The 23853-nt window shown below is 39.7% G+C and overlaps 1 protein-coding gene across 2 annotated transcripts; it reads left to right on the forward strand.

Annotated features, from left to right (window-relative positions):
• The first annotated feature begins 152 nt into the window (after positions 1-152).
• Positions 153-23404, forward strand: carhsp1 (calcium regulated heat stable protein 1). Of its 2 annotated transcripts, none has more exons than XM_058652538.1 (5): positions 153-332; positions 19430-19611; positions 20079-20187; positions 20946-21068; positions 22485-23404. In XM_058652538.1, the coding sequence occupies exons 2-5, from the start codon at positions 19521-19523 to the stop codon at positions 22645-22647; spliced, it is 486 nt and encodes a 161-aa protein (XP_058508521.1). In that variant the 5' UTR covers positions 153-332; positions 19430-19520; the 3' UTR covers positions 22648-23404. The 2 variants fall into 2 exon arrangements, with proteins under 2 accessions (XP_058508521.1, XP_058508522.1); XM_058652539.1 differs by having other exon boundaries at positions 153-319.
• The last annotated feature ends 449 nt before the right edge of the window (positions 23405-23853 follow it).

Genomic DNA, 23853 nt, shown 5'->3' on the forward strand with positions numbered 1-23853 from the left:
CTGCCACCGTATAATTTCCCTAATATCTTCTGGATTGTTGACTATTTTGCACAATTTTACGGTATTCGTCAGCGGGTTTGAGGTCGCGTTTTTGCCTCTGTTACGGTAAAGAGCCTTCCCCCGTGACGTCACTGTGACACCAGTCACGCCCATTCAGAAATCGAGGGAGAAAGTATTTACGCTGTCTGGCTCTGGGAGTAATCTCGACCGCGTTCTGAACAACGGTGCAGTAAAGTGAACACTCTTCGCTCAACTCTGCTCAAAGTTGTACTTTTGAGTCGCCTTTTCTCCCGGTCGACCACGTCCTTCAGTCGTAAAGGTGAGGAAGAAAGGTGAGTGATGCTCTTTTGACGTGTAAAAAAAAGACACAGTGTTCAGTCCGTGAACGCAACACGGCGGATTCTCTCCTTCAACATTTAGAATTTGATTTTAACAGTTTTTTTTTTGTTTATATTAATTAACATGATACAGGTTTGACTTGTGTAACGGCAGGATACACGTTTTAGTTGCAATAGTGCTGGCACATAATGTCAAGTAAGTTTATTTTTCCGACTTGACCCAGAGGCGTTCACGTCGTCTGATTTGCACACTCTGTTATCGTGGCGCGAGCGGTCATTTCACTGGCAGGTGGTTGTAAACATGTAAACATGTAAACATGTAAACAAGCAGACAAACACGGGGGAAAACCAGACAACTCGTTTGTATTCTTCTTTAAGACATTTCCTGGCACGAACGCTGACACCGTCAGGATCAGTAGTCCTCCTCATACAGACCAAAACCTGGTCCGAATGAGACCCAAACATTTCTGTTTTACGCTTTAGTTCAAAGATATAAATTGAGACTGTCTGCTCGTGTACAAATAACAACTATTATCAACTATTATTATCAGTATTCTACTGTGTTTGAGGACATGAAAGTCCATACATCACTGAACTATCTGTTGCTGTTTCAAATGATTGTGATTCATTCAGCAATGTTCTTGATATTCACATTGTTGTGAGGAGATTTCTTGTGGGTTAAGTTTTGGTTTCAGTGTTAGACTTGGGTTGAGGTTGGGGTATTAAAACCGTCTCCTTGTATGAGGGTCTTTATGAGGACCATAAAACATTATATACCTAAGGAAGTGATGATATTGTGGGAAAGTGAGGACATTTTGACTGGTCCTCACATTCTGACACCTCTAAAAATGGCTTTTTGTTCAGGGTTAAGACCTGGTTTCAGGGTTAGGCGCTTAGTTGTGATGGTTAATGTTAGGGGAAGGGACTTGAGAATGTATTATGTCTATGAGGGTCCTCACTATGAATGATATTCAAACGTGTGTGTGGTAAGAGAAGCTTTTATTCAGAGACTTGAAAAGCTTTTCTCATAAAACCTTCATTTGGAGTTAATGAAGTGCTGGAAGATGAGCTTCTGTGGGCGCTCAAGAGATGTGGGATGCTGGCTCATTATAGAAACACGAGTGTGAGAGGGGATGTATGTATATATGTGAGCCATTGGTACTCACAGCAGCTACACCATGATGGAGAGGTTGGGAGGAAATCTCTCGTTTGGAGGTCACGGTTCAGGCTTGTTGTTGGTTGAAACAAAAATCATCCTCTGATGCGGTGGTGCTGTGAGTTACCTTGTTTTTGTGTCATATGTTACTAATGAGGGGAGTCATGATACATTTTGAGGCGCATACTCCCACTTCAAAGCTACACGTGTTTAGTCAAAATGGACAGATTTACAGGCCTGGACTTGAAAACATACTCAGTCTGCCTTTAATAGATACACCTAAAGGTATACTTGTGCCTGTTTTAGCTTGTTCAGGGACTGAAATGAATTCAGTTCACTTGAAATGACGATGACTTGTAGGAAGCAGTTACACAAGTGAGTTAAATTTAAGTTAAAAGCAGGTTTGTGGTTTAGTGGCATGTGTGACATCATAGTATTGCATCGCTAACCAACTACCCGGCCCAACCAGCTGTATTCCAACCTTAATTGTTTATCATTACTGTAATTTTAGTGGAGCTCATAAATAGGATGGTGTGATAAACAAGTGTGGAAACTCTCTTGTGCTTTGACACACATCATTACCAGTGTCACGTCTCACGTCAGATTTTGTTACCACACATTTTTGTGGTGAGACACAACAGTCGGGGCTGCACCTGGTTAACAGCCGTGTAGTATGTGACCCCATGAGACCTGACATTTGTGTCCTGTGATTGCACAACATCAGCAAGACTCCTGATAAGACAGAACGTCATGGAGCATGGGCTGCACAGCGACACCATGGCTCTGAGTCTATACTCTGATTACCAGGCAAATAGTTCAAATCTGATTCAAAACCGATCAGTTTTGGCAGTTCACATTCTTAACGAAGTGTCTTGAAGGTTACTGACCTCCTCTCTAATGCCACGCATGCTCTAAAACAACAGAAAATGTCACATTTGTGAGACACTTGGTATTGAAGTGGGAGATATGCAAGATAAAATGTGCCTTTATTGATCCACTATAGAGGAAATTTAGAAACTGAAGCTGTTCCAGCAAATTTGTACAGTGCAGGTCAATGTTATCAACGCTAAATGCATACTTAAAAGGAAACTAAAACTTTACATTCATGCTGCATGGTCACATATCAGATATATATGTGATCTAGATCTGGTTTGAAAATCAGCATTGGCAGTCAGAATATCTGTCCTCACAGCTTTAAGAAAATAAATAATCTGATACACCAGAGTCACTTCAGCTTGATAATGTAAGGCCCCCTTAGAATGCATTTTCTGTGATGGGACCTTCATCACCCGCATTTACACCTGGTATTAACATATGTCTCCAGTGTCCAACATCCTATTGCTCTCAGATCACTGTCACCCCCCCCCCCCTCCTCACATACTGTACCCTTCTTCTTCTGCAAAGATTTCCAGACTACTGCAGACTACTGTGTCACATCCTGTGTGTCTATATATCAACAACAGCAACAATGTTAGGCACACATGAAGTTGTGCTATTGTATGGACTCCTCTTTGCTTTTCGAAGCAGGGGTAGAACTCGTCTTTAGCAAGCAGAAAATTGACAAAAGCAGAGAAGACTGTGACATATTTCCACTCATGTAGTTGATGTGGATGGAGCAGGGACGCATCAGAGACTTGTTGCATTTACATTTCTGTTCAATGTGGTCACAGTACCTCTCTGACCCCCTCCTGAAGTGGTTCGGCAGATCGGATAACAATCCGTCCTCAATGTGTCTTGCGTGTATTTACACCTGTACTCTCAAGTGTTCAGGCGCTATCCAAATGCAATCTGATCACAGGAAATGCATTTTAATGCCAGGTGTAAATGAGGCCTAAATGTAGCCTTAATGTCATGGAGTCACTTGTGTAAAATATCTGCTAATATCCAGTATTCCTGTAGCTCCACCTTTTATTTTCACGTTGGTTTGAATGGCATTGTCTTCCTACAGCCCAAACTAAAGAGCGGCTCGAGTTTGAATGATAAATGGAAAACATGTTACCTGAACTACATTGTCATGTCTTCTCTATTATTAATGTTTTATTTTTAAGTCCTCTGTGCGGTTCACTGTGATGTGAAGCCACTTGAACCGCTCACCTTGTTTTTTTATGACCAGGCCTTTTACAGTTTCATAGTTGTGAGGGGGAGATTGTTGTGAAGGCCGTACATGTTGTCGTGCAATATGATCTGTTGTAATATTCCCTTATGAGCACTGGCCATGGACAATAAAGCAGTTAATGGTGGGAAGGGACAGAGTTGTGTATTGGCCCACCCACTCTTCCTTCCCTTGAAATAAAGTTGCCTTTAAAGTGGAGCTTCGAGAGGTAGAGGAGGAAATCTTTACCCTGGAAATAGGACGCCGTTTGTCATACAAATCGTGTTATGTAAAGCTTTCTGGGAATTTTCCTCTACCACTCCTCGGAAAACTGTTCGTCTGGGGAGTGTTTAGATGACCGCTACCTCTCGATCTCCAAAAGAAACAGGCCAGCACTGCAAAATGGAGGAGTAGTGACCAGTGGCTCGACCCAAGTGGGGATTAGGCCATAGAAAACAGGAAGGTACACAAGTTAGAGCATAAACATGTAAATAAGCAGACTTGAAGATTTATGAAGGGAAATGGGGAAGGAACTGAAGGAGAATGCATTTACAAAAGAATTTGGTCTTCCATCTTGTCCACAATGGGCAGAGAAAATAAAACTCATCTTCTCACAGAGAAAGCTGTAAGATTAGCACATATTTGGCATTTTTGCTTGGAAAACGACCCCAAACAATTATTATAATATTTCCCAATTAAGTTTAATTCCAGTAAATGATATTTGAGCTTATTTACTCAGCAACAGCAAACAAAAGGACATCATTATTTAATGTAAAGGGGATGTGGGCTCATGCAGAAGGTGAATACAGTCCATAGCCCAAAGTAAAAGAGGCTAAATAAACATTAAATGGCAGTTTGGAGAGTAAATATGTCGATGGAAGATAAGAAGTTAGAAAAACAAAATGAGTCGCGGTACTGCAGCCTATCATACTGTGAATGAAAAGGCATGTGATTATATTTGAGTTTTTGTTACATGCTGTTTTCCAGACACTGAGATATGACTTTAATGGCCTCTGGAGTTGTGTTGTTCTTATCACCTTGTACAAGCGGCATCATCAAAGAGCGACAAACTCTGCTAAACCGGTATTGTAACCTGATAATACTTGTGTGGTTTGCATATAAGGTTAAGGTTTGTGGTGAGAATAGGGGTTGACGGCAGGTTTGTTGCTTCTTCTTCTTCTGTGCGTTATTTTATTCATCAGTGTTCCCATTATGTTTAGATGTAGAGAAATATAATCTTTTTGGTTTAGCACAGCTTGCTTTTGCACATATTCCCACAAAAAGGTTATGTCACACAACTTATTTTTATTTTTCTGTGTGGTAAAATATGAGAACTTCAGAAAGTTTTAATAAACTTAAACTGACATAGCCTTCTGTCTGCACTTATGTGGTCAGAAACCACATAAGTGAAACCACAAAATTACAGATACAAACATAATGAATCACAAGGAAAGAGGCAGTTTCTCACACTTTAAACACACACATTTCTCACTGTGGCACATTGAAAAATAAATCACTAAAGTATATGTTGGTGAGTTAGACAGGATTTTCATGTGAAATGTTTGTTTTTCTCATTTCACAGTGATCACAATAATATAAATTCACCATGATTAACTTCTTGTAAGTGCTTTTTTTTTATCACGGTGACAGATAATATTGTATATAGTCCCATCACTACACATTAAAAACATCTTTTTTTTTTAAATGTTATTTTGAATAGAACAATTCATACAATAGCCCAACAATAATTTCTGGATTTTTATCCAAACCTGGCCCAACTCAACGGGTTCCATAGGGTACCGACAGGCTCAGGTCAGGTATCCATGCTCTAGTGCTCACACCATAAGCTCACGCATGGCTAGTGACCAATGACATTTGTCAATAAATATTTGTCGTAGCCACAACAAACACGTTTACTACAAACAACCTAGCTAGCTTCCTGAGCTGTGATAGGAGGAGGAAACACCAGAGAGGCACATGTGCTGTTGACACAACTCAACCGGCTTGTTCTCCAGACTGTATGTCCAATGTTGTGTCGCCATTGTTTTCCGATGCTTTGTTGCGCTCTTTGCTCTGGTGCAGTGAGGGATAAAAGGTGCTGATGGTGGGGAATGAAGTCATGGCACCGCTCCATCTGTGTGAGAGCCTGATGGTTGCCTATGCCAAAAGATTCAACCTTCCAACGGTTGTTGGGGAGCAGATGGTTGGTCCTCACTCCGTCCCACTGTGTCCTGAATGCATCCTGACTTCAGATCTGATCACAGGAAACACATTCTGAGGCAGTTTGTGGATTTGTTTGTCTACGTTCTTGAGCTGTGTAAATCACAACATCACTGAGGTTTCCTTGCTAATCAAGAGCTATTGGCTACACCTATGTTGTCCCACAGCTGAGGGCAAGCAGCCTGGCCGAGAGATTAATGACAAGGTTTTCCCTGCACAGTTGGAGTCAGCACCTTCAGTTGACTTTTTTTTGTGTCATGTGCACCTTGGACTAAAATATATAACTTTAGAGGTGTTGTGTTACACTATAAACATACCTACATGTAGTAAAGAAGCACTGGACTGAGTGATGGCACTGTCCAAGTCAGTAGAGGACACACACCAGATCAGGTTTCAGTGTTTGTAAATGGGTTGTGTGGCTGTCGTCATTCTGCTCTTCTGGCAACACATTGTGAAGTTAAGTGACGAAACATTAGTGCAGGTGTGAAGGCTCCTTTACATTAAATACTGTAAATATTGTATTGTATATTGTAGCCAACAGTTAAAGCAAGATGACCTTAAGAGGGGAGGAAACATATTTTAATAATGGTGGAATTTTCTGAACTAGATTATTACAACCTCGCTGTCGCCATGTTTGTTGTTGCCAACTTTTTTTTTACTTTGTGCTGCCCCCTAAGGGATATATTGCTTAAAAACATGCTAAAGTAAATGACACATGCAATGACGAGGTAGTGACAGTTACACAGTTTGTAATGATGTGTCTCTTTGTCTTTGGGGATTATATTTCTTTTCTTTCTATTCTATCTATAGCTAAATGTACCCCACCCCCATGGCTTCGATTTTTTTTGGATGGTTTGGTGCAGATACAGCTTATGGCAGGAAGTCTTCACCCACAGGAAGTGACAATCATAACCTGTGCGGTGGCTTAAATCCAAACTCTCTCCTAAACGGCGGCTAAAAGCACTCTCTCTTCAGAGAAAGTGGCTCTTGCTGCCCTCGCATATTTCAGAGACAGCACTCTAATGCAAGCTTCAAGTTCCTCCTTACTTTGACTTCCTGGATTGTATTTTACTGTCTCAATGGATTCTTCAGCTGTCCAATGCTGGACAGTATTGCTAAAACAGGACGGGGCATATCGCAGTATATTTTGTTGGTGAATTATTACCCGGGCCCTAAGCTACACTCTCCTGGGAGAAGTGACCTTTAATCTCTTTTTGTCTCTCTGACTTGACCACTGTTTTTCTTCAGCTGTCTGCCTCTCTCTCTGCTCATTGGTCTGACCCTGGTCTGCTTTTTCTCTCTCAATATCTGTCATTATTCGTCCAACTCACTCGGTCTGTTTCCATGAATAGACACAAGTGAGGAATTCAGTTTTTGAATGAATTTAAACTGAATAAAGTCTGCTACACTAGGGGACAAGACCCTTTCTTGTCAGCATTAGACCATTTCTGTTTTAAAAGTTAGCATATGGAGCACTATCCAGGGTCTTCTTACATTAACCTTAAAATATTACATTCTTTAAACTGATGGAGCACAAAATCAGTCGCTTTGTCAAATAAAAAAATGATTGGATCCTGGAAACTTTGTTCATTCTTCAAGAAAAAAAACAAACTAGATTTTAATTATATTAATATCGAGGACAGCAAAATGGAAACAAACGGAATTATTTGTTTTCTCAATCTCTTTGACATTTGTTTGGAAACATGTTTATAGATAAGGTTTTCATTGCTTTGCTAAATTAAATAAACCCCATAAAGTTGCTGTACTTTATGTAGCTTCATGCATGCTACTGGCCTCAATATTCACCATGTTAATTATCTCATGTTGACGTTGCTGTGGCCACCTGTGACCTACTGCATGACTCTGGACACTGGGAAATTGGGTCTATTTAGTTTTGTATTCACTTATGACAAACACAGGAAGAGACTGTCTGGGCTCAACAATAAAAATAATTGAAAAATAAGAAAAAGAAAAATAATTGAATTGAATCAATAATTTATTTTAATATGAATTAAAGTAAAATAAATGAAAAAAAAATGCTATTAGGACTATGGTGACAAATGGCCTAGAATGAAGTAAAACTTAATTGTCCCTACTGCTTTCTCACTTCTCTATTAAATAATTAAATGGCTTCAAATATATTTACAAATAAAACATATCCAGAGTATCCAGGGAATGTAATTTGGGTCTAATTAAGCTAATGCTGTATGTGTGTTTATTGTTTGCGGAACAGTTGTTGCTTAAATAAGTGATTGTGCCTTTTCTGGTCTATTTCCTTTCTTTCACCAGCCCCCACTCTCGCCACCATAGTGAGAAAGTAACCGGTCAAGCTGACCCAGCCTGACCGTAGACCATAGTTCAGACGAGGATTGACCTCAGTTTTACAACTCATAATCACATCACACAAGCGGATGTGGGAGGTTTTTTTTTTTGACACTGTTATTCTGCTTATTCAATGATGAGTCAGTATGAAAAGCCATTGTAATATTGAAGCAGTATAATGGTTGAGTGCTGGATGTTGAATATGAAACTAACCTTTTGTTGTACTGTCGTCTTTTCTGTGTAATTGTCTTTCTCTCTCATGCTTACTTCACAAAAATGAGTACTGCTCCATTTGTTTCTGGTGCATGACGTGCCTTGAGCAAAAAAAGTCAATACTCCTTTGAACTGTTTGCGTTTTACAATGTTGGCAAATATATCCTATCTTCATATCCATCTGTGGTACCACACTATGTCCACACATTATGACTAAACGTGTTCCTGTTTTCTGTTAGTATTATCGCTGCTACGATAACTAAAATTTGATAGAGACTCAACTTGCTTTAAGCAATAATAAGAAATAAATCTGCAAAACTGCCAGATAGTTGAACCTACTGTAGTTAGGTGGCCCAGTGTTAAAATCAGCTGATTTGTCGTGATCTTTTAGAAAAACAAATTTGTTCTAGATGTTTTTCATTTGCTGGCTTAGTGCTTTGCCTCACGCTGTCTCTAGTTGTCTGCAGTGTACGCAGTGTAGTTGTCTGTAGTGTACGCTGCACTGTAACAGCTCAGCACAGCGTCAGTGTCACCACCTTCTGTGATTTAATAGTATGATGTTAGCAATCTTGTTAAACATTATGACTAAAGCAGTGGTTGACATTTTAGTGCTGAGCTGCACAGAGATTTCTTTCTTGACAGAACTGGCAATGATGTGATGTGGATTTGCTGAACTGAATCACATATACTAGTGCATACCAGTATGATGTGACTCTAGACTTACCGAATTCTTAAATGTTTTCATTATCAGTGGATTTCCTGGATTATTAAGCACAATACACTGCCTTTGATTACGTTTTCACCAAGATCTTGTATTGATGATGGGAGAGTCAAACCATTGTGCAAAGCCTTCTCCAGCACATCCAAAGATTCTCAATAGGGTTAAAGTTTGGACTCTGTTGTGGCCAATCCATGTGTGAAGATGATGTCTCATGCTCCCTGAACCACTCTTTCACAATTTGAGCCCGATGAATCCTGGCATTGTCATCTTGGAATATGCCCGTACCATCAGGGAAGAAGAAATCCATTGATGGAATAATCTGGTCATTTAGTATATTCAGGTAGTCAACTGACCTCATTCTTTGGGCACATAGTGTTGCTGAAACTAGACCTGACCAACTTAAATCCAGGTGACCAGACAGTTCATACACTTACTGCAATTGCTAGTTGGGCAGGTATTTCTCTCGTAAAGCTACAATATCAAGTTTTGATTGGATGACGGTGGTGCATGAAGATCACAAAGGCTGTTTAAATGATCTCTTTGAAGGTTGAAATGTAGGGACTCATCATAGACTGCTTTGTCCTCTTGGGACCAGGAATACATGAACATCAGTCCACCAACCAAATATTAAACTATTTGGCGGAAATACTGACATTGACAAACATATTTGTTGATGATTCATCTGTGCAAAATGTCACATCAATCCTTTTAGCAGGAAGAAATGAAGTTATTTATCTGACCCTTCTGCCCATAGATGCACCAACATTGTTATCCACAGACGTTTAACACTAGCATTACTAGAAGAAAATATCGGCACATGGGAACTGTAGTAAGATTTCCAAAACAATCACATCACACCCTCAGCAGCTGAAGTATTTATCGTTGCTGTGGTTGTATAGACTTGGCTGCTTCCTTTTCCCTGATGTTACAGGAAGTAGTGATCATTAGCTGTGGTTATGACACCCTGAGGAATAAATGCAAGACACCAAATGAAAGTGGGAGAGAGAGAGAAGGTAGAAGGTAGAAGCCTTTCAGGAAGTGACTTTTAATACTTTAGTAAAGTAAAATGACTTAGTGGGTCACAGAAGATGTAGTTTAAAACATAATATAGACGGTTTACATTGAACAATTTAATTTTGTTAGTATAGCATGGCTGTAGCATAGTATAAATCGGAGAAAGTTTTCCCAAAACTTTTTATTTTATTATTTATTACTATTATTATTATTATTATTATTATTATTATTATTATTATTGTCAAACTAGTGCAATCAGACAAGCACATCAATAGCTTTACAGACTCCCCACTTAGATTTATAATAATTAAGTGCAAATAAAAGAATACAAGAAGGATTATGTAGAGCTACACATGATATTCAATCTGGAGACAAAAGTGGTTGAAGCCCAGGAGATCCATTCTTATATGCTTTTGGTTTACTTTGGTAAACATAACAACAGGGTTCAATTTCCATGAGCTCAAAGGTTAATCATAACAAAAGGATGAGGTAAGATTAGATTGGTCAAGTGCCATTCTTTGACTCCTTGTGTATTCTTTTTACGAGATGTACCCATATGAATAAATCATCAATCTCTAATTAACTACCTCGTTTAATTTTATTCATAGTCTTTGACCAGATAGATTGGGCACCTAAAGCTCCTGAATATGTGTTTTGAGATCCTGTGTTATATATTCATTTCAAAAGATTTTGATGACAAAACAGGCAGCATTTAAAGTAAAAAAACATTCTTGGTTATAATTTATATGACCAGAAGATGTTAAATTGGGGTTCATACTCATTTAAAAACAGTCCTATCTTTGACCGTAATTAGTGTTTTCATGTAGAACCTGATCGCTCACATTAGGAAGCTAATTGACAAAATAGATTAATGATAATGTGTTACTTCAAAGTGCTTCTGGCCTCACTGCTCATTCAGTATTCTGACTACACTTTGGGAATGGTTTACCATTTCCTGCTTGTCTTAACGTTCTTGGCTATTGCCTTATAGGACTATGTTGTTTTATGTCAGCAGAGTAGCTGCAGGGCCATAGCTGGTCCTTATCAACACTGACTGTGATAGAACATTTCCACAGAACTTGTGCTGTTGATGTCGATAACATAAAAAAAAAATTCTTAGGGCTGAAGGTAAAGAAGAAGTTGACTGATTATCTGCTCTGCATTGTCAAAAAGTGATTTATTTCTAGCTCCTAAATGTTGTCAGTTTTTTTAGATTAGAAGCCAAATTTGGATAAACACGATTTAGCAGGAAAAGCATAGGTGTTACTGATAACGTTAACAATTCAGGACCGTGAGCCAGCATGCACCCTAAATCTGAGGAAGGTAAATGAAACAGCCATCATTCACTGGTTTGTTTACTTCTGTGCTTTTTCCTCCTGTTTCACGAGGTTAAGGAAACGCCCGTACTTCCTCCCTCCTCCCAGTTTGGTGTAAATCAATTCTGTAGTTTTTTGGGTGAAAACACACAAACCATTTGTAAACAGTGAAAAGCTAAACATACCACAGACTATTGTTTTGGTACCAAAGGTGGGAGAAGCTATTTCCTCTTAGCCTTTGATCAGTCATCAAAAGTCACAACATTTGTGGATAAATGAAAATGACCTGATGTACGTTTGGACCCTTTTTGGCTACACAGTGTAGCAGACACTCCCAGTGATAGTGCTGTTCCCACAGTGCAGGCAAAGCAGGCTATTGTCCATTGGCGAAGTATAGGAGACAGTAACAACACCATGGCTGGAAACGACTCGGTTTAAGTGAGTTGTTTCCAACTAGCTTCCTTCGGTGCGGTGCAGTCCCTTTTGCCAACAGCTCCAAACCTCTCTTGAAACACCCCTGCATAATGTCAGAGGAAATGTCACAAGTAAAGCACCTGAAGCATGCTGTGCTTGTTTCATATAATGAAGGGGGGAATGCTGCTGGTGTGAATGACAGTGTACCTCCTGGCATCATGAATGTGTGCATGATTGAAACATGTGAAAAGCTGCATTGACGCACATCTGAGAGGATGAGTCATCAGATGGCAGGATCAGGACCATCTCTTGCTGTCACAAACATACACACACACACATGCACTCATTCACGCCCATGCATCCACCCACACTGACTTCCAAGCACTCACACAGCTTAATGTAATGGGCTGTGTTGTATTTAAGGTTAAGGCTTTTTGCCTCCAGTGCTCATCTCTGGCTGCATAATGTGTGGAAAGCAGCTTCTCTTCTTCTTTGTGTTTGTGCATACAGGTTCTTAACAACCTGCCTGGAGCTCTTAACAACGTCCATCCACTTCATCGTCTTTCCACTGCAGCAAAGATGACTAAGCGACCATCAGCTACAAAGGCACGGTGGCCTCGTCACTCGTGCAAGATGATAAAAGATGATGTAGAAATGTGATTTATATCAGTTCACTAGCAGGGATAGATTACATTTGATTTTATTAGAATTTAACTTTGAAAATATTCATTTTTTTGTACCTTTTCAGTCATATTGAGACTTGAAACATCTGAAATTCCTTATTTCAACCACACTGAGGAGTCTCAAAGCAGATCACTTTTCCAGTGACTGCACTAACACCCATTAACATTAGATTTAGTCTCCAGTGAGACTAGATGCAATCAGCACTGGTCAAAAGGTTTTTATCAGCTCTGGCACTAACACCCTTGAGCAAATGCTACTTCTTTAATTTGGCAGTCTCTTCCCAGAGTCCGCACCTTTTCCCTTTTCCACCGTGACCATATGATGTGCTCTGTTGAAGCCGTGATCTTAAATCTTCATCGGCCTTTTCTAATTGAAGAAAGGACTGTTGTGAAACATATAAAATGCCTTTAACATTGTCACTGGCCTCCATGTTGCGCCATGTCTTCTGTTGTGTAGCGTATTTCCCACTTCTGCACTTCAGAAAGAGTAGATTTACAAAAATTTGTAAGCCCACAAATGTGTGAGTAAAAGAGGATTTAGTAACGTCACCTTAATAGTTTTTGCCTTCATGGTAATTTGTCGTGGTGGTTTAGAAGACTCCATTTAGTCATAATCTGTCAGTGTTTGATGAGCAGCTGTGTTACATCTGTTACAGTAATGTGAGATTTTGAACTCTCAGCCTTTTCTTCGAGCATGTGAGGACACACATATTTGCTGAAATGTCTCTCTGTTACTTTAAACATTAATACGTATCAATGCCAGCTGCAGCTTTTAGGCTACAACAGTTATAATAGAAAGGACTGCTCTGTCTTCCATTACCTGGAGAAGTCGTCGCCCACAGTTTCAGCTGCTCTCCACTCCTGTGCAAGTCTCCCACCAACGTGTAATTAACAGCAGGTTTTCCCCGCCCTCTGTTCATTCTGCAGTGTTTCATATTCAGCTGTCTCTTCCTTCTTGACATCTCCTTTTCTTCGGGAATGAACAAGCAGCTACTGTATGAGGATGTTGGAAACAACTTAACATAATCTAACAAAGGTTGGATATGAAAGGTGGCTCGAGGAAACCTTTTGTGTGATTGTGTTAAAAGTTAATTTTGTCCCACATGGTCGTCCTCTTATGCTTCCTCTTACATTTACCTCCCTCTCATCTGTCTTTCACTGTGTCTTCTTAGTCCTAAAATATCTCCAGACTGCATTGTTGGGATTTAATGTTTGCATTTTCGGTTTTAGACGATGGCTGTGTCGTCTTCCATGTCCTCTTCTTGTTTACATGTGTGGTCTTGGTTCCCAAAGTTTCAGGGTGTTGAAATCAAGGCATTCTGCGATTTCAAATTGAAACTGTAGCTAAATTGAATCCGTCAATCTGTAAAATCATATAATTTTCCCCATTCAGTTTTTATCACAGTTTCCAACCAATGTCGGCTCTAGCAGTATGGCGAATGAGTGATTTTTGATTATCTGTCTCATCTAAAGCTTTACAAGACAGTAAGTACAGAAAACATCAATCATTTTATGAATTCACAATACAGAGTGGTGTCATGATCATTTACTGATCGAAATCTCAAAGACTCTCTGGATGAATGGAGGCTGTCATTGTCTGTCTGAAAGAAGACACCAGTGAATGGAGGATGTGTAGTTTGACGCAATGTCTATACTCAACAGTGCGTGTGTGTGTGTGTGTGTGCTCATGTTTATCTGGCACAATACTGACCTTGTCAGGACCTGTTGTCATCATGGAGACCAGGGCCTGGTCCTTATGAGGCAGAACCTCCATGTTCTAAGGGATATGGTTAGGTTTGGGGCTCAGATTTGAATTGTGGTTATGGTTAGGGTTAAGCATTAATCGTTTATAGTTACAGTTTGAGATAACACTTTGTGTAGGCTGTCCAAATGAATGGAAGTCAGCGCAAGTCCTTAATCGATAGCAGTACAAACTTTGTGTGTTGTGGTTCGCCCCGCTGAGTCGGTATTTGCTGTATCAGCATGGTGTGAATATGAGAAAGAGACTTTTGTGGGTGGGTGGGGGCAGGGGATCCAATCGCACCAGCTGCACTGATTTCCAAATACTGGCATCAACAGAAAATCCCTTATTTGTTGACTTGTAGTCTAAAGACCAATACAATACTTTTTTATGTATGCTCCAGTCAAGTCCCTTATTTCTGTGTTCAGTCACTTAAAGGATGTTGATCAGAAATGGGAATATTGAGTGTGGAAAAGCACTTTAAAGAGCCACCCCCAGCTTGGCAACTGTATTATGGGATGCCTCACATTTTTCCCACTCTCTGTGCACTGAACACACAAACATGATACTAGAGCTGAAACGATTAATCGATGAATCGATTATTAATCGATTACTTAATTAATCGACAACTATTTTGATAATCGATTCATCGGTTTGAAGCTTTTTTCATGATTAAAACAAGATTTCTGATAGTTTAAGCTTCTTAAATATGAATATTTTCTTGATTTCTTTGCTCTGGATAACAAATTAATCATTAAAAGTCAATCATTTTGGTTTGTGGACAAAACAAGACATTTGAGAACATCATCATTTCCAGGTTTGACGAAACACCGATCAACATTTTTTATGGTTTTCTGATATTTTATGGACCAAACGATTCATCGATTAATCGAGAAAATAATCGACAGATTAATCGATTATGAAAATAGTCGTTAGTTGCAGCTCTACATGATACATTAAGCAAAGAGTACCATTTCTTTACGTCTCAGAATGAAATATTTGGGAAAAACAGTCAGCAGGACGTATAATAGAACTTGTACCCAGTCATGTCAAACTGCAATTAGTATGAAGACAGACTTGAGTCTAAATCACTTCTCACCCTGTCATGTTTTCCATGCCTCCCTTTCTTATCTGCCACTTCTCCATATCTGTCTTCCCGCCCTCGGCATCTTTTTTAAGACCCACTTTCCTTTCCCTCTGTTGCTGCAGAGCCAGCAGCCACGGCAGCATTGTTGCATATTAAACGTACACCAGTCTTGATTGTGTTTCAGTGAACTCTCAGTATAAGCTGATATGTGTGTGGATGGTCATATCCCCGCCTCCCTCCCGCAGGATACATATTGTTTACAGAGACTGTGATTACATTAACATCATGTCTATTGAGTTAAGATGGATCAGGCGCTGCGGTTTCTCTGCTCTCCCCAAACTATAAATTGTATTTATGCTCCTGCTGTTTCGTGGCTCGTTCAACATTCATAGATCTGCACATGCGACCACTTGTCTGCTGAGGAAATCTTTATCTTTATATCTCACCCTCAACTGCCACAGATAAGAGACATATAGATAGATTTCAAAGTACTGTACAGTGTATATATACTGTCTCTGCAGATATTTATAGAGCCTGTCGACGTCGTCTGACAGTACGTCCCTTGAGTTTTTCTATCTCATTACAGTAACGATAAAAGTCTTCACTGCATGTGTCTCTTTCTGTCGGCTGGTATTAATCATCCCTGTCCAGTAGAAAGACCAGTTTCCACAGAATTTATCATCTGTCACAACAAACACTAAGCCTTCGTGCATTGCACATTCTTTTCTTTTATTTTGGTAAAATGCTCCCAAACCTTCGAGCTCCGTTGCCGACTAGCCATGATACCGTTTGGGCCTAACTTTCCCGGTGACATCTGCGCAAGTGCGTCAAGGACAGAAAGGCAGACAAGACAGCGGAAGGTGCAGCGGCGGTTTTTGAGAGAAAAACAAACCTTCAAAAAATTATTGCGTCGATTACGCCGACGAATTTAATAATCGTGACTAGTCGACTAATCTTGGCAGCCCTAGTTTCCACAAGGATGGTGAAAAGAAGTGTATCACATATAAGGGCTCATGACCATGATGATGCACACACCCATAACTTATTATTAAAAGATCCGAGTTGAACCCTTTTGATCCGTGTACTTAGTGTAGCAATCTTTTGCCATTATATAAACTATTCAAATTGAATTAGGCGCGCCTTTATTGCACCTGGAGCGTTTGTTTCAGACCTAATCGTCTACAGCTGTATTACTGGTCTCCGATCAAATCAGTTTTATTTGTTTAGTCCACACTCCCAGTTTGCCTCGGTGGACTTTATGGTCTGTACATGCAGTGACATCCTCTGTCGTTAGACGTGCTCGTCTGTCGGCGTCTCTGACACAACTTTGAGCTAAATGCCGAGTATGAACACATTAACATGATGAAAAAGGAGAGGGGATAAACATTTAATCCTTTTCAAATCAGAATCACAGTTTGAAACGGTTTGTTTTAGATTGTGTTATGTTCTATTGCATTAGAGCAGAGCTCCCCAATTAGTTTTCCCCCAAGGGCCAGAAGCATGTCAAGCTGTGGGCTAAAATGTGCAGCAATAAACTCTATCACACACACACACAGGCGCTGAACACTGAAAAATAAACAAACACTTGTTACATGCAAATCCACAAATGGCTTCAAAAAGATGGTTCCATTAAACATGTGAAGGATGCAGCTGTTGTGTTTTCTTAAGCTGAAAATGACGATCATTACTTTGTCATAGGGATGAATGATATTGGGAGTGTTTGGGCCGTTTACTGCATTGTGTAAAAATAAATAAACATAGAATGTAATTGTTGTAGAGGGTGAAAGTCAAGAAGATGGCAGCCTGTTCAGCCTACTGTTTTAGTCATTGGACATAGTATATTAGGGGATGTTGGCGTGTTTGCTAATATCCGAAAATACATTTCAAAGCCATTACTGACTCGATCTATACCAGTGCCAATAATTATAGTTCATCTCGATTTTTCTAGATATTTTATAAGATTCCAGTTTCATAAATCTACAGTTAATTAGGACCAGTCATCATTCAGGTTCAGTATATCTGTAATTCACCTCATTTCATAAAATACCTCCTTAATTTTTCAACTAGTATATTATTTACATTTATAATGAGAAATCCCACTCAAGGGAAATGGAAAAACTTTTTTTTTTTTTTTTTTTAACTCTGGTCTTAATATCATCATAGTTTTTAGCTGTCCAAAGATCAAAGATATCGTTTTACCTAATCAGAATGATGTTGTACATATTTGTTCAAGTTACATTGATGTCTAGTCAGATTAAAAACACGTTAAGTTTCCTCATAGCTGTGGCTTGTTGTTGACAGCAGGAGTTGGGAATAATATGACTGTGAGGACGCACGTCCTTCCTGGATTTTGAGCTTTTGGATCCTCACTGCTGAGAAACTGTCTGGAAAAAAATGTACCTTTGATTTGCTGCTCTGTTCACACTGTATGCTCCTCATAAACCTCAACAACACTGTCATTATTCTCTAACACCACCACTAAACTCTGTCCTGTCATTCAGTGGAGCTGTCAGAGATACGTCGTGCCCATGACAACAACATGGAGCAGAATATTCACAATTTTCACATATGGAAACATTTGATTTAAGATGCTAAATGTGCCACCCTCTTCACGAGTGAGTCACCAAGTGTCTGTTTTTCTTTGGTAATGAGCAGGAAGTGTAGAGAGGGAGTTTTTTTTTTTTATCAGACCTGTATTAGCTGAAAAAACAGTCCCTGCTGCAGCTGGCGATGAGGTTGCCGGGAGCACAGTTGGTGAGCCAGATAACCAAAACAACAATGTGAGCAACACCTCACACGTATAACATACAGTCATGTGATTCTGCTGCAGTGAGTGAAGCCGGGGACACACGGCGTGAGGTCAAAGACATAAATCCTGTTTTTATTACAGTCATCATCAGCTGATGTGAGTTCACGGTCATGTTCCTGGTGCAAGTTTTTCTTTCTATTACAGTGCATTTCTCCCTCTCTCTCTCTCTCTCTCCCCCCCTCCCTCTCCCTCTCTCTCTCTCTCGCTTTCTCTTTCTCTTTCTTTCTTTCAACAATTAAGCCAGTAATGGAAAACATAAATCAGGGGAGGCTTTTCTTTGATGCCTGTCCCTAATTGGTTCACATAGCTGGCCGTGTAATGACTGATGATGTCAGTCCTGTGGTGAGGTGAATCAAGGGACTGTTCTCCTTCTATGGTCGCAGTATTGTCAGGCCTGTCCAAAAAGTGTGGTCGCCATGGTTACGGGAGTTCTGCGAATGCCCCCCAGCACGTCACCGATACACTGTCTTTTTTCCTCTTTTTGTTGTGTGTGGGGGTGTTGTCCTTCAGGGCCGATAGTAACGATGCTGTTTTGCAAAACAACTTCATTAAAGACACTGACCGAACTGAATCTTACGCTTACAGTCAATGTAAGCGTACACTGCGTGTGAGTGACTATGTTGTTGTGCTGCGAGGATATGCACAGAACTGTTATCAGTTTAAATGTGTTATTTATAGTTATATGTGTCAGAAAATGACAAACACTTCATGAAACATTTCATGAATCAGAGGCAAAACACCTAAACAAAATGATATGTTTCTTGTGTACGTGCCTGTGGAGACAGTGTTATTATTCATATTCAGGTTTGCTTCTCAAATGTCTTGTTTTGTCCACAAACCAAAATGATTAACTTTTAATGATTTCTTTGTTACCCAGAGTAAATAAATGAAGAAAATACTCACATTTAAGAAGCTTAAACTATCGAAAATCTTGTTTTAATCATGATAATTAATCGATTATCCAAATAGTTGTCGATTCATTTAGTAATCGATTCATCGATTAATTGTTTCAGCTCTAGTTCTAACACGGCGGTGCCAGAATTCATCAAACTCAAATGATGAATAAATGATTCAGGGAGCATGAGTCATCGTTTTTACACATGTATCGACGGTCACCACAGAGCCCAGGCCTTCACCCCACTTGAGTATCTTGAGGATGTGCCAGAGAAGACTGAATCAATACAAGATCCTCATGAAACGTTAATGCAACTGTGAACTGAAGTGAATGTTGTGACACTGCATTTATGAGATGTTTATTGTTATGTGATGACTGATTGTGTTTCTCCTCTTCTGCTCTCCTCAGGTGTTTTACATCCTTGGCTGAGTGACTCCCCTCTTCCTTCTTCCCTTCCTTTCTTCTTTCCATCCCATACTTTGACTCCACCTCCTGCAGGATGTCCTCCAAGGCCACGCCCATCCAGGGGTCGACACCCATGACCCCTCCACCGATCCCTGCGAGAGCCCCAAAGTCTCCAGGGTCCCCAGGTAAATGTTGTTGTTTTTTCTTTTTACTTTGAGGCAGTTAACAGAACCTACAGGACTGTGTTAGATCAGCACTGTGACACAGAAGAAGAATACTGTCAGTACTGTACAATGCTGTCTTTGTTTTAAAGTTGGTGTGTGGTAAAAAATAATAGAAAAATAATATGTTGTATTAGCGTAGGGTAACCTAACCCTGACCCAATAACCAAAACACTGCACTGGCCTGTGTTTTACTGCGGGTTGTGTTTTCTATGCCGCCTCTATTAGCAGGACTGTGCAAAAACACAACTCTGGAACTATTTTATAGCAAAAGGAAGATTCCTTTTTCTGAGAAAGTGTGGATACAGACCTTTTTTCAAAGCTGCTGTCAGTAAAATCCTCTAAAGCAAATTAAAATTATCAACAAAAAAAATCTCAGGACGGATTATAGACAGAAACTGTGACCTAACAACCGTTTCTGTTCTTTACAGAGTCCCTGCATCCTCCGACCCACAGATATAGAGACCGCTCACCTTCCCCTATGAGGGGCTACCTCATCCCCAGCCCTCTGCCCACTCGGAGAAACAGGACTTACTCAGCGTGAGAATACATGCACACATACTGTATATACCGCATTGCAGAATCCAATATATTTGTAGAAAATAGTTGGTACTTGAGAAGAAACTACAACTTTTCACACACCTGCTTTCCTTATACTGTAAATAAGAGTATCTCTGTGTTTGTAGCCCATGGCTTAGAGTATTACTGTGTCAGACAACACTTTTCATTAACTAATATTTGTAAAGTCTACTTTATGTTGTCCTCATATCTTTCTATGCTGCTCCTCTTTAAAAGACTATATTAGTAGTAGGGCTGCAACTAACGATTGTTTTCATCATCGATGAATCTGTCGATTATTCCCTCGATTAATCGAGTAGTTGTTTGGTCCACAAACCAAAATGATTCAGTTTTAATTATTTATTTATTTTTTTTACATAATGGAGCAAAGAAACCAGAAAATATTCACATTTAAGAAGCTGAAAAATCAGAAAACTTGTCTTACTAAAGAAAAAACTAACTAACTAATTAATCAATGATCAAAATAGTTGATAATTCAGTAATCGGTTAATAAGTAATTGTTTCAGCCCTAATTAGTAGTATCGTATATACTGACATTTTCTAGCTCCTTATTCGAATGTGAAGTGTGAACACGTCACTGTCTTGTGAATTAAAATCCAGTTTCAAATCCAGTTTTTCTCCCAATGACAGTGGATCAGAATATTGTGTTGATAAACTGATGATGTTGAACTCTCTTCTTCTTCTTCCATCTCTCCGTCTATGTTCTTCTCTGTGTGCAGAACGGCTCGTGCAGCAGAGGGTCCCATGTTTACTGGTGTGTGTAAATACTTTTCTCGCTCCAAAGGCCACGGCTTCATCACACCATCCGACGGGGGCAAGGACATCTTTGTCCACATTTCAGAGTAAGTGTGTGTTTGTGTATAAAGCATGGATAGACTGAGTAGTGCACGCTCTCCTGAGTGTACGGCAGCTGGGTGTACGTTGATATAATATACTAGAAATAAGAGTTTTTAAAGACGATATATTCTCTTTGTCAACATCACATCCCTGCTGAGGAACGATGCAGATTATCGCGCTGTATCCTGCTTTTCAATATACATTGTACTGCGGCGTCTGACGTGCACGTAGGAGTTTAATTGTCTGTGTGCAGCCACTCTGCTGACGTCTGTGCATTGTATTAGTGTGAGCGATAACAGAGGCTCCATGTTGAAGGTCATCAGATCATTTTGTGTTCCTCATCCACCACCGCTGCTGCAACTGCTATCACCACCATGTGTGTCTGTGTGAGAGAAACTACAGTCACCTTTCTCCATTAAGGCTTATTATACACTGATAATACGGCGATCGTGAACCGAATCACAACCCGTTCAGTGAAAGAATTTCATTGTAGTAGTAATTTTCACTTCAGGCTTCTGTAGAAACATGCAAGGCCCTACCTCACGTACATGTAATAAGGCGTTTTCCAAGGCCACAAAACACAAAAACCAAAACAATATTATTTTAAAGCAATTGCACAATTATACCTACATACTTATGGGTAATGTATTCAAATTCTACAAAAAATAACATGCTAAATATCACACCCTGGACCTTTATCGTATGGAGTCGCATTGTTTTGCCTATGTTTATCATAATATAAAGCTGTGGTGCCCATATGTACATGTTTATATAGATATTGGTATTTTACATTTGTTTCCTTACTGATGGGATTACAGTGATGGAAAGTGAGAATGACACAGTGAACAGTAACATATGTCACTGTGTCCACAAACTGTGCTCCATCCAATGTGTAAATCGACAGCTTAGTTTAACCTGTAACACCTTCTTTTTGTTTTTATTTCTGCCCCCTGGTGTTCAATACATAGAAACGCATGTCCTCCTCACACATGAATAGTTTTTCACTGCTCATGTGCCTGATGATATAATAGATATGTATTGCTTTGTATTGGATGTTAATTAAGTTAATGATTTAAATGTTAATTAAGTTGATTATTTAAATGTCATACAAACACAAATAATGACTTATAGTGTAATCTCAATCTCATAATCTCATATTTATTCAAATCACATGTTTGACACCTGAACTTTTGAAACTGTTGAATGAAAACACTTCACGTTGACTCACAAATGGACAGAGATATGTTGACCCTTGACCCTTGTGTTGGTCACATTGACTAAAATGACCGTGCTCAGTCCTGATGCCCAGTTTTCCAGAAACCTAACAGCAGTTAAACGCTTTGACGATGTTGCTCGGCTACAAATGATGCAAGATTTTAAATTCTAGTGTCTGAATCTGTCTCTGACGTTTCTCCCTGCAGCATTGAGGGCGAGTATGTGCCGGTGGAAGGCGACGAGATGAGCTACAAGATTTGCTCCATCCCCCCCAAACTCCAGAAGGTGCAGGCAGTGGAGGTGACCATAACCCATCTCAACCCAGGAACCAAACACGAGACCTGGACAGGTCACACTGTCAGCAGCTGAATGCTGGTCCCCGATGGGAGAGGGGGAGAGGGGGAGAGGTGGGGGTTAACGAGGCCAGTGGGTGGGAACAGAAGCATAGGACTAAATGGGGAGGGGGGAGGCGCATGAAGGAGAGGAAGATGATGTGCTGATAGTGGGCACAGAGACAGCGGAACACCCAGGTGATGTTATTAGTTGTTTAACACTCAAAGAATGTCGGGATACATCGAAGAAGACAGTTAAAGGTTTCATTTTGAGTTGAGTTGAAATGTGGGAGACTTTCTCTGCCCTTCCTGGGAACAAGGGGTCATTATATCTTTGGAAAACTGCTATTAAACTAGAACATTATGATTACAGTGGAAGTGGAAGTGTTCATCATAGAGATATTTCTAACATTACAGTAGATTTCTTACTTAGAATTGTAGACTCTGCCTGTGTTGATGTACAAGTTTGACCTATTTTAACGGGGACATTATTAATACTTAATGCGGCCGCATTCCTTTTTTTTTCTGGAAGAATTTTGGACGTGTCTCCCTATGTGTGTGTGTGGGGGGGTGACTCCGCCTATCGCCCTATGTCAGCTGGGTTTGGCACAGCTCCATCCGCGGCCCTCATGTGGAGGATAAAGCGGTAGAAAACGGATGGATGGTGTACTGACTGAGTGTGCCTACTTTTACCTGAAGGACCTACAGCTCTGTATGTGCCTACATATACCAATATATCCTCTGTGTTTGATCATATGTGGGTGTTTATATGAATTAAAACATTTTCAACTGCTGCACTGATTCTTCATGTCTTTGATTGCGTAAAGCATAAAAAAAATCTAACTATTTTTATTCACCTAATTATATACTCTTAATCTGTTTGTATCATGCATTTGAAATGTTTTTAATTTTAACCATAATCCTAAACTTTCTCAGTGTTTTATAAGTGTATGCATGGCTTTGTTACATTATTAGCTTTGATTTGTCACACAGATGAACCTGTATCTACTGCCCTCTTCTGTCCATGTCGGTCCACTACAGTTTCACAACACAACTTCACAGTTCAGAGGTCAGACTTCATTTAGCCTCGGGTTGTAATTAATAACAAGTGAAAATGAAGAGATTTGTAAATTGCAGATGAATGTGTTAGTGACTATTTAGACGTGAGATCAAATAGGATCAAATAAAATATTTAAATGAAGAAGTAAATGTAAGATTAACATGACATAATATAATCTGATTG

Source organism: Solea solea, chromosome 16 (genome assembly GCF_958295425.1).
Source record: "Solea solea chromosome 16, fSolSol10.1, whole genome shotgun sequence".
Taxonomy (NCBI): domain Eukaryota; kingdom Metazoa; phylum Chordata; class Actinopteri; order Pleuronectiformes; family Soleidae; genus Solea; species Solea solea.

Bases quoted from the DNA above. Each gene is read 5' to 3' on its own strand.
- carhsp1 (XM_058652538.1), top strand. From the start codon at position 19,521: ATGTCCTCCAAGGCCACGCCCATCCAGGGGTCGACACCCATGACCCCT. The intron at 19,612-20,078 runs GTAAATGTTGTT...TGTTCTTTACAG, and splicing joins AAAGTCTCCAGGGTCCCCAG to AGTCCCTGCATCCTCCGACC. The intron at 20,188-20,945 runs GTGAGAATACAT...CTCTGTGTGCAG, and splicing joins AGAAACAGGACTTACTCAGC to AACGGCTCGTGCAGCAGAGG.